Source organism: Salmo trutta, chromosome 22 (assembly GCF_901001165.1).
Source record: "Salmo trutta chromosome 22, fSalTru1.1, whole genome shotgun sequence".
NCBI classification, from domain to species: Eukaryota; Metazoa; Chordata; class Actinopteri; order Salmoniformes; family Salmonidae; genus Salmo; species Salmo trutta.
The window spans coordinates 51,889,931-51,902,323 of NC_042978.1; the positions used below are offsets into that span (position 1 = coordinate 51,889,931).

The following is a 12,393-nucleotide window of genomic DNA, read 5'->3' on the forward strand; positions in this document are numbered from 1 at the left end:
TCAACCTACCAGGGTAGTTACAAACAGCACAGGAATGAAATCATCAATAAGTATTGATCACATCTTTACTGATGCTGCAGAAATTTGCTTTAAACCAGTATCCAAATTCATCGGATGTAGTGATCACAATATAGTAGCCATATCTAGGAAAACCAATGCTCCAAAGGATGGACCTAATATAGTGTATAAGAGGTCATACAATACGTTTTGTAGTGATTCATATGTTGATGATGTAAATAATACTTGCTGGTCTGTGGTGTGTAATGAGGAGCAAACAGACGCTGCACTGGACACATTATGAAATTGGTTATCCCAGTTACTAATAAGCACCCGTTAATAAAATGACTGTAAAAACAGTTAAATCCCCGTGGATTGATGAGGAATTGAAAAAATTGTATGGTTGGGAGAGATGAGGCAAATAGGTCTGGCTGCCCAACTGATTGGCAAGCATCCCGCAAACCTGAGAAACCATGTGACTAAACTGAATAAAAAGAAGAAGAAACTACACTATGAAACAAAGATAAATGACATCAAGAATGAAAGTAAAAAGCTTTGGATCACCTTCAATTAAATTTAGGGAAAAAAGGCAAACTCAGCTCCATCATTCATTGAATCAGATGGCTCATTCATCACTAAACCCACTGATATTGCCAACTACTTTAATGATTTTTTTCATTGGCAAGAATAGCAAACTTAGGGATGACATGCCAGCAACAAACACTGACACTACACATCCAAGTATACCTGACCAAATTATGAAAGACAAGAATTATAATTTTGATTCCATAAACTGAGTGTGGAAGAGGTGGAAAAAAGTTTTGTTGTCTATCAAGAATGGCAAGCCACCGGGTTCTGACAATCTGGATGGAAAATGACTGAGGATAATAGCGGACGATATTGCCACTCCTATTGGCCACATCTTCAATATTAGCCTACTAGAGAGTGTGTTGCCCTCAGGCCTGGAGGGAAGCTAAAGTCATTCCGCTACCTAAGAATAGTAAAGTCCCCTTTACTGGCTCAAATAGACGACCAATCAGCCGGTTACCAACCCTTAGTAAAGTTTTGGAAAAAATGGTGTTTGACGAGATACCATGCTATTTTACAGTAAACAAATTGACAACAGACTTTCAGCACGCTTATAGGGATGGGCATTCAACAAGCACAGCACTTATACAAATGACTGATGATTGGCTGAGAGAAATTGATAATACAAATATTGTGGGGGCTGTTTCATCAGACTTCAGTATCGATAATAGTCCGCTGCTGGAAAAACGTAGGTGTTATGGCTTTACACCCCCTGCTATAATGGCTTTACACCCCCTGCTATGTTGTGGGTAAAGAGTTACCTGTCTAACAGAACACAGAGGGTGTTCTTTAATGGAAGCCTCTCCAACATAATCCAGGTAGAATCAGGAATTCCCCAGGGCAGCTGTCTAGGCCCCTTACTTTTTTCAATCTTTAATAATAAACCCCAGGAAGAGTAACTGCTGCCTTGGCAGGAACTAATAGGGATCCATAATAAACCCCAGGAAGAGTAGCTGCCGCCTTGGCAGGAACTAATGGGGATGCATAATAAACCTCATGGAAGAGTAGCTGCTGCCGTGGCAGGAACTAATGGGGATCCATAATAAACCCCAGGAAGAGTAGCTGCTGCCTTGACAGGAACTAATGGGGATCCATAATAAACCCCAGGAAGAGTAGCTGCTGCCTTGACAGGAACTAATGGGGATCCATAATAAACCCCAGGAAGAGTAGCTGCCGCCTTGGCAGGAACTAATGGGGATGCATAATAAACCCCAGGAAGAGTAACTGCTGCCTTGGCAGGAACTAATGGGGATCCATAATAAACCCCAGGAAGAGTAGCTGCTGCCTTGGCAGGAACTAATGGGGATCCATAGTAAACTCCAGGAAGAGTAGCTGCTGCCTTGACAGGAACTAATGGGGATCCATAATAAACCCCAGGAAGAGTAGCTGCTGCCTTGGCAGGAACTAATGGGGATCCATAATAAACCCCAGGAAGAGTAGCTGGTGCCTTGGCAGGAACTAATGGGGATCCATAATAAATCCAAATAGGGTTCTGTTTGGAACTATTATCATCTTGGTTAATAATTCAATAATAAGGAAGGTGTGATGTCATCTGGATTAAATCAAATCTAATTTATTTATAAATCCCTTCTTACATCAGCTGATATCTCAAAGTGCTGTACAGAAACCCAGCCTAAAACCCCCCAAACAGCAAGCAATGCAGGTGTAGAAGCACGGTGGCTAGGAAAAACTCCCTAGAAAGGCCAGAACCTAGGAAGAAACCTAGAGAGGAACCAGGCTATGAGGGGTGGCCAGTCCTCTTCTGGAGTGCAGGTGTAGAAGCACAGTGGCTAGGAAAAACTCCCTAGAAAGGCCAAAAGAATAAGGAAGGAAGGTGTGACATAATCTGGGTTAATAATTAAATAGTAAGGAAGGTGTGACATCAGTTTGCTGGTTCTCTGTGATGTATGATGACCTTTGAACCAAGAGAAGGAGGGGGGATAAGATCCTCATAGCGGAAGGAAAGAATTGTTTTAATGAGTTGATTTAGTGCTTATGATGATTAGGCCAATGCATTTCTGAAATGCATTTCTTCTTGCCACAGGCCCAGTGACGGCCCTGGAGTTAAATGGGGACGGGGTAGTGGAGGCCTGCAAGAGCATGGCCAGCGAAGTCTTCAGTGGGACCAAGGTAACAGTATTCCCTGACATCTCTAGACAAAAAAATATCTCAAGATTGAATCAAATGTATTGCAAGTTTTTTGTCAGAACTGTACTTAGCTAATTAAATAGTTCCTGTATGTGAAGTAAGTCTTGTTTTCTGTCCTGTTCCCTGCAGGTGTTTGTTTCAGACAACAGAAATACTTCCTCTCGAGACGTGGACAACTTCTTCAACTTCGCTGACATGCAGATGGGCTTGTGATTTGGGTTAGGGTTAGGGTTAGGGTTAGGGTTAGGGTTAGTCGCTGTATGATGATCACAACTACACCACTGATACACTTTTGTATGTTGACATTTTTTATTGGTCGTATTAACACTGGATATAATGGTAGGAAGAAGAGAGGACAGGTTAATCAACATAATGATGGTAGGTAGGAGAGAGGACAGGTTAATCAACATAATGATGGTAGGAGAGAGGACAGGTTAATCAACATAATGATGGTAGGAGAGAGGACAGGTTAATCAACATAATGATGGTAGGTAGGAGAGAGGACAGGTTAATCAACATAATGATGGTAGGTAGGAGAGAGGACAGGTTAATCAACATAATGATGGTAGCAGAGAGGACAGGTTAATCAACATAATGATGGTAGGTAGGAGAGAGGACAGGTTAATCAACATAGTGATGGTAGGAGAGAGGACAGGTTAATCAACATAATGATGGTAGAGAGGACAGGTTAATCAACATAATGATGGTAGGTAGGAGAGAGGACAGGTTAATCAACATAATGATGGTAGGAGAGAGGACAGGTTAATCAACATAATGATGGTAGGAGAGAGGACAGGTTAATCAACATAATGATGGTAGGTAGGAGAGAGGACAGGTTAATCAACATAATGATGGTAGGTAGGAGAGAGGACAGGTTAATCAACATAATGATGGTAGCAGAGAGGACAGGTTAATCAACATAATGATGGTAGGTAGGAGAGAGGACAGGTTAATCAACATAGTGATGGTAGGAGAGAGGACAGGTTAATCAACATAATGATGGTAGAGAGGACAGGTTAATCAACATAATGATGGTAGGTAGGAGAGAGGACAGGTTAATCAACATAATGATGGTAGGAGAGAGGACAGGTTAATCAACATAATGATGGTAGGTAGGAGAGAGGACAGGTTAATCAACATAATGATGGTAGGTAGGAGAGAGGACAGGTTAATCAACATAATGATGGTAGCAGAGAGGACAGGTTAATCATCATAATGATGGTAGGTAGGAGAGAGGACAAGTTAATCAACATAGTGATGGTAGGTAGCAGAGAGGACAGGTTAATCAACATAATGATGGTAGCAGAGAGGACAGGTTAATCAACATAATGATGGTAGCAGAGAGGACAGGTTAATCAACATAATGATGGTAGGAGAGAGGACAGGTTAATCAACATAATGATGGTAGCAGAGAGGACAGGTTAATCATCATAATGATGGTAGGTAGGAGAGAGGACAGGTTAATCAACATAGTGATGGTAGGAGAGAGGACAGGTTAATCAACATAGTGATGGTAGAGAGGACAGGTTAATCAACATAATGATTGTAGAGAGGACAGGTTAATCAACATAATGATGGTAGGAGAGAGGACAGGTTAATCATCATAATGATGGTAGGAGAGAGGACAGGTTAATACATAGTGATGGTAGGAGAGAGGACAGGTTAATCAACATAATGATGGTAGGTAGGAGAGAGGACAGGTTAATCAACATAATGATGGTAGGAGAGAGGACAGGTTAATCAACATAATGATAGGAGAGAGGACAGGTTAATCAACATAATGATGGTAGGAGAGAGGACAGGTTAATCAACATAATGATGGTAGGAGAGAGGACAGGTTATTCAACATAATGATGGTAGAGAGGACAGGTTAATCAACATAATGATGGTAGGAGAGAGGATAGGTTAATCAACATAATGATGGTAGGAGAGAGGACAGGTTAATCAACATAATGATGGTAGGTGGTAGAGAGGACAGGTTAATCAACATAATGATAGTAGGTAGGAGAGAGGACAGGTTAATCAACATAGTGATGGTAAGAGAGGACAGGTTAATCAACATGATGAAAGTAAGTAGGAAAGAGGACACGTTAATCAACATAATGATGGCAGGTAGGAGAGAGGACAGGTTAATCAACATAATGATGGTAGCAGAGAGGACAGGTTAATCAACATAATGATGGTAGGTAGGAGAGAGGACAGGTTAATCAACATAATGATGGTAGAGAGGACAGGTTATTCAACATAATGATGGTAGAAGAGAGGACAGGTTAATCAACATAATGATGGTAGGAGAGAGGACAGGTTAATCAACATAATGATGGTAGGAGAGAGGACAGGTTATTCAACATAATGATGGTAGAGAGGACAGGTTAATCAACATAATGATGGTAGGAGAGAGGACAGGTTAATCATCATAATGATGGTAGGAGAGAGGACAGGTTAATACATAGTGATGGTAGGAGAGAGGACAGGTTATTCAACATAATGATGGTAGAGAGGACAGGTTAATCAACATAATGATGGTAGGAGAGAGGACAGGTTAATCAACATAATGATGGTAGGTAGTAGAGAGGACAGGTTAATCAACATAATGATGGTAGGTAGGAGAGAGGACAGGTTAATCAACATAATGATGGTAGGAGAGAGGACAGGTTAATCAACATAATGATGGTAGGAGAGAGGACAGGTTAATCAACATAATGATGGTAGCAGAGAGGACAGGTTAATCAACATAATGATGGTAGGTAGGAGAGAGGACAGGTTAATCAACATAATGATGGTAGGTAGGAGAGAGGACAGGTTAATCAACATAATGATGGTAGAGAGGACAGGTTAATCAACATAATGATGGTAGGAGAGAGGACAGGTTAATCAACATAATGATAGGAGAGAGGACAGGTTGATCAACATAATGATGGTAGGAGAGAGGACAGGTTAATCAACATAATGATGGTAGGAGAGAGGACAGGTTAATCAACATAATGATGGCAGGTAGGAGAGAGGACAGGTTAATGAACATAATGATGGCAGGAGAGGACAGGTTAATCAACATAATGATGGTAGGTAGGAGAGAGGACAGGTTAATCAACATAACGATGGTAGGAGAGAGGACAGGTTAATCAACATAATGATGGTAGGTAGGAGAGAGGACAGGTTAATCAACATAATGATGGCAGGTAGGAGAGAGGACAGGTTAATCAACATAATGATGGTAGGATGGAGGACAGGTTAATCAACATAATGATGGTAGGTAGGAGAGAGGACAGGTTAATCAACATAATGATGGCAGGAGAGAGGACAGGTTAATCAACATAATGATGGTAGAGAGGACAGGTTAATCAACATAATGATGGTAGGAGGGAGGACAGGTTAATCAACATAATGATGGTAGGAGAGAGAGGACAGGTTAATCAACATAATGATGGCAGGTAGGAGGGAGGACAGGTTATTCAACATAGTGACAATATAGACTACCAGTCTGTCCTCTGTCCACCATTCATAGTGACAATATAGACTACCAGTCTGTCTATCCACCAATCATAGTGACAATATAGACTACCAGTCTGTCTATCCACCAATCATAGTGACAATATAGACTACCAGTCTGTCTATCCACCAATCATAGTGACAATATAGACTACCAGTCTGTCTATCCACCATTCATAGTGACAATATAGACTACCAGTCTGTCCTCTATCCACCAATCATAGTGACAATATAGACTACCAGTCTGTCCTCTGTCCACCAATCATAGTGACAATATAGACTACCAGTCTGTCTATCCACCAATCATAGTGACAATATAGACTACCAGTCTGTCTATCCACCATTCATAGTGACAATATAGACTACCAGTCTGTCCTCTGTCCACCAATCATAGTGACAATATAGACTACCAGTCTGTCCTCTGTCCACCAATCATAGTGACAATATAGACTACCAGTCTGTCCTCTATCCACCAATCATAGTGACAATATAGACTACCAGTCTGTCTATCCACCAATCATAGTGACAATATAGACTACCAGTCTGTCCTCTATCCACCAATCATAGTGACAATATAGACTACCAGTCTGTCTATCCACCAATCATAGTGACAATATAGACTACCAGTCTGTCTATCCACCATTCATAGTGACAATATAGACTACCAGTCTGTCCTCTGTCCACCAATCATAGTGACAATATAGACTACCAGTCTGTCCTCTATCCACCAATCATAGTGACAATATAGACTACCAGTCTGTCCTCTGTCCACCAATCATAGTGACAATATAGACTACCAGTCTGTCTATCCACCAATCATAGTGACAATATAGACTACCAGTCTGTCCTCTATCCACCATTCATAGAGACAATATAGACTACCAGTCTGTCTATCCTGCCAGTCTAAGACACTGCATCTCAGTGCTTGAGGGGTCACAACAGACACCCTGGTTCGATTCCAGGCTGTATCACAACCGGCCGTGATTGGGAGTCCCAGAAGGGCGGCGCGCAATTGGCCCAGCATCGTCCTGGTTTGGTCGGTGTAGGCCGTCATTGTAAAATAAGAATTTGTTCTTAACTGACTTTCCTGGTTAAATAAAGGTTAAATAAAGTTTACATTAAAAATATATATATTTAAATCCACCATTCATAGTTGGTAGGTGGATCGTTTATCCAGATCATCAATATGATAGATATTGGAGAGGTCAGCTGATAGGCAGTGAAGAGGTCAGCTGATAGGCAGTGAAGAGGTCAGGTGATAGGCAGTGGAGAGGTCAGCTGATAGGCAGTGGAGAGGTCAGGTGATAGGCAGGGGAGAGGTCGGCTGATAGGCAGTGGAGAGGTCAGGTGATAGGCAGGGGAGAGGTCAGGTGATAGGCAGGGGAGAGGTCAGGTGATAGGCAGGGGAGAGGCCGGCTGATAGGCAGTGGAGAGGTCAGGGGAGAGGACGGCTGATAGGCAGTGGAGAGGCCGGCTGATAGGCAGTGGAGAGGTCGGCTGATAGGCAGTGGAGAGGCCGGCTGATAGGCAGTGGAGAGGCCGGCTGATAGGCAGTGGAGAGGTCGGCTGATAGGCAGTGGAGAGGCCGGCTGATAGGCAGTGGAGAGGTCAGTGGAGAGGCCGGCTGATAGGCAGTGGAGAGGTCGGCTGATAGGCAGTGAATGAATAATTACAGTAATTTTTTCGAGTGAGAACAATTTATTACAATTCTACTCCAGGCTGTAAACTGCAGGGAAAATGTCATTTGAATAATGGCACAAAATCCCTGTTATTTAAATGTTTTGTTCCATTTGGATCAGTAGTGGGTCTACTCTCTACAGTTGATAAGGATCAGTAGTGGGTCTACTCTGGACAGTTGATAAGGATCAGTAGTGGGTCTACTCTGGACAGTTGATAAGGATCAGTAGTGGGTCTACTCTGGACAGTTGATAAGGATCAGTAGTGGGTCTACTCTCTACAGTTGATAAGGATCAGTAGTGGGTCTACTCTGGACAGTTGATAAGGATCAGTAGTGGGTCTACTCTGGACAGTTGATAAGGATCAGTAGTGGGTCTACTCTCTACAGTTGATAAGGATCAGTAGTGGGTCTACTCTCTACAGTTGATAAGGATCAGTAGTGGGTCTACTCTCTACAGTTGATAAGGATCAGTAGTGGGTCTACTCTGGACAGTTGATAAGGATCAGTAGTGGGTCTACTCTGGACAGTTGATAAGGATCAGTAGTGGGTCTACTCTCTACAGTTGATAAGGATCAGTAGTGGGTCTACTCTCTACAGTTGATAAGGATCAGTAGTGGGTCTACAGTTGATAAGGATCAGTAGTGGGTCTACTCTGGACAGTTGATAAGGATCAGTAGTGGGTCTACTTTCTGATGTGCTGTAAGTGGCGGATCGTCATTCTCCCAAGTTGTCCTATGTAGTGTGTCCTAAGGTCTATGCTCCCAGCAAGTCCGTTATTCAGGTCCGTTATTCAGGCACGCACGTTCTGCCTCCTCCGATCCAAGTGGCTTTTCCTCGACCTAGAACCTAACACTTCAAAATATAGCTTAAATATTTTTTAATTTCACTTTTAAAATGTACGAGCCTTTTTATGTGTGGCAATAAACACAACGAGTCACAATGTTTTGATATGATGAAGGCTACTTCTAAAAGTCTCCTGTAGATTACCTGTGAGGGCTCACATTCATCCACTCTTGTTTATAAACACCAAAAAAAGTTTAATGACGTTCGGAGATTGCCAAGCCGTGCCTTCGATACTGAGTTAGGAGGGATGTATTCTCTGTTTGTGGAGATTGACATTCTCTACTTCGTTGTGGTGTCGAAGACACAAGCTGGGATGCCAAGTGCCCGAGGTCGGTAATCGGTATGCAGTTATGCATTACTTGTTGGTTAGGTGTGGTGCATTGGCACAGGAACCTGTTGGTGGACAATTCGTTGCATATATTTTATATAATTATAAATATAGCATCAACATATAGAAAATCTGATTTCCTTCCAGCTGATCGTCTGCAGCCGGCTGTGATTGTAGTGTAATAAGACAGGGAGGGAGAGTCTCGTTCCATGGATGGACAGGCAGGGAGAGTCTCGTTCCATGGTGGACAGGCAGGGAGAGTCTCGTTCCATGGATGGACAGACAGGGAGAGTCTCGTCCCATGGATGGACAGGCAGGGAGAGTCTCGTCCCATGGATGGACAGGCAGGGAGAGTCTCGTTCCATGGATGGACAGGCAGGGAGAGTCTTGTTCCATGGATGGACAGGCAGGGAGAGTCTCGTCCCATGGATGGACAGACAGGGAGAGTCTCGTCCCATGGATGGACAGACAGGGAGAGTCTCGTCCCATGGATGGACAGGCAGGGAGAGTCTCGTTCCATGGATGGACAGACAGGGAAAGTCTCGTCCCATGGATGGACAGGTAGGGAGAGTCTCGTCCATGGTGGACAGGCAGGGAGAGTCTCGTCCATGGTGGACAGGCAGGGAGAGTCTCGTTCCATGGATGGACAGGCAGGGAGAGTCTCGTCCCATGGATGGACAGACAGGGAAAGTCTCGTCCCATGGATGGACAGACAGGGAGAGTCTCGTCCCATGGTGGACAGGCAGGGAGAGTCTCGTCCCATGGATGGACAGACAGGGAGAGTCTCGTCCCATGGATGGACAGGCAGGGAGAGTCTCGTTCCATGGATGGACAGGCAGGGAGAGTCTCGTCCCATGGATGGACAGACAGGGAGAGTCTCGTCCATGGTGGACAGGCAGGGAGAGTCTCGTTCCATGGATGGACAGACAGGGAGAGTCTCGTCCATGGTGGACAGGCAGGGAGAGTCTCGTTCCATGGATGGACAGGCAGGGAGAGTCTCGTCCCATGGGTGGACAGCAAACCCTCAACCTTCTGGCCTGTTGGCCTTGCGTGACATCAACTCTGTCACAAAAGAATGCTGAAGTTGTAAAGTCGATATGTCCACGTTTATAAACGCAGGCTTGCTACAGTTATCGTTTATTTATGGTGGTAACCGTCATTTTTGTACATTGTTTTGGTATGTTTCATGTTGTTTTCTCTTCATGTATTTATTAGGGTGTTTGGTAGAGCAGCAAGTCAACTGGACTTCCTTAGTGGTTACCTGGGTTACCTGGGTTGTTTCCAGACACGTTGTCATGGTGATACCGGTGTAAATAGCTGATTGGACATTGATCTGATTGATATGAGTACGAGAGTGTATTCACTAGGAAACAAACGGAAGCAAAACAGGACAAAAAACGGGGTTGAATCTACCTGAAATGTGTCAAGTAGAAATGAGTTTGCACAAATGAATACATCCCATGCCACATGATTCAGGTTTCTATCTGTAACACTGGTTACGCCACTGTAAAACGTTTGCACTAATGAATACATCCCATGCCACATGATTCAGGTAACACTTTGGTTATACCACTGTAATGAGTTTGGGGAAAGGCTGTGGCTTTCTTCATTCTTATTTTGTATTTTTGTTTTTCTGCTCTCAAGTTGTGAATATTTTTTTTTTTTTATTGAAAGCCAGCGAGAATGTGCACAAATCAGCTTTCAAGACTACACCCAATGTTAACTAAATAGATATTTAGGATTTAGAATGTATTGAAGAGATTGTAGGTGGAAAATGTTGTTTTCTTCTGTGATGAAATGTACAGCGCCTTCGGAAAGTATTCAGACCCCTTGACTTTTTTCCACATTTTGTAACGTAACAACCTTTAAAAATTTGATTTTTTTTATTGTTTCCTCAATCTACACACAATACCTCATAATTTACAAAGCAAAAACAGGTTTTTAGACATTTTTTTCAAATGTATTAAAAATAAAATTGAAATATCAAATTTACATAAAGTATTCAGACCCTTTACTCAGTACTTTATTGTACTTCACCTCTGGCAGAAATTACAGCCTCAAGTCTTCTTGGGTTTGACGCTACAAGCTTGGCACACCTGTATTTGGGGAGTTTCTCCCATTATTCTCTGCAGATCCTCTCAAGCTCTGTCAGGTTGAATGGGGAGCGTCGCTGCACAGCTATTTTCAGGTCTCTCGAGAGATGTTCGACTGGGTTCAAGTCCTGCCACCACCAGTCCCTGAAAAACATCCCCACAGCATGATGCTGCCACCACCATGCTTCACCGTAGGGATGGTGCCAGGTTTCCTCCAGACGTGACGCTTGGCATTCAGGCCAAAGAGTTCAATCTTGGTTTCATCAGACCAGAGAATCTTGTTTCTCATGGTCTGAGAGTCCTTTAGGTGCCTTTTGGTAAACTCTAATGTAAATGTAAATAAGGTATTTCTGTTTTGTATTTCTTTTTTTACATTTACCCAAACTTCAAAAACACTGTTTTTGCTTTGTCATTATGGGGTATTGTGATGTCATTATGGGGTATTGTGATGTCATTATGGGGTATTGTGTGTAGATTGCTGAGGATTTGTATTATTTAATCAATTTTAGAAAAAGGCTGTAATGTAACAAAATGTGGAAAAAAGTCAAGGGGTCTGAATACATTCCAAAGGCACTGTGTACTTCCTAAATTACACCCTATTCCCTTTCTAGTGCACTACATTTGACCAGGGTAGTGCACTATAAAAGGACTATGGTGCCATTTGGGATGGACAATATACTGTAATATTTTGTATTTGTTGAAGGAATGATATGATTGGACTTTGTAAAAATGCTTCCTTTTTTTGTATCTGCTTTTTTTTGTAGAATCAAATGGAACATGTTTAATATATTCGTCAAAAGATGATAGATTTTATGTTCTGTGGTGTGTTTTATTTTAGATTTTAGTGTGGGGTCATTGTGGGAGATTTTCTTGTTATACTGTACAGACTTTCTGAGGGTAGTTGGCTGGCAATGACCATAACCAGGTATAGATAGTAAACATATATACAGGTGAAGTTGGAAGTTTACATACACCTTAACTAAATACATTTAAACAAAAATTCCTGACATTTAATCCTAGTAAAAATTCCCTGTCTTAGGTCAGTTAGGATTACCACTTTATTTTAAGAATGTGAAATGTCAGAATAATAGTAGAGAGAATTATTTATTTCAGCTTTAATTTCTTTCATCACATTCCCAGTGGGTCAGAAGTTTACATACATTCAATTAGTATTTGGTAGCATTGCCTTTAAATTGTTTAACTTGGGTCAAATGTGTCAGGTAGCCTTC

The 12,393-nt window shown here is 42.3% G+C and overlaps 1 protein-coding gene across 1 annotated transcript in view; it reads left to right on the forward strand.

The window, feature by feature from the left end:
• LOC115158927 (protein XRP2) overlaps positions 1-4,905 on the forward strand; it is a 28,616-nt gene extending 23,711 nt beyond the window's left edge. The window contains exons 4-6 of the mRNA XM_029708364.1: positions 2,630-2,715; positions 2,863-3,131; positions 4,784-4,905. Coding sequence (XP_029564224.1) covers positions 2,630-2,715; positions 2,863-2,946 — 170 coding nt within the window. The 3' untranslated portion in view covers positions 2,947-3,131; positions 4,784-4,905. The remainder of the gene's footprint in view (positions 1-2,629; positions 2,716-2,862; positions 3,132-4,783) is intronic.
• Positions 4,906-12,393: the final 7,488 nt, after the last annotated feature.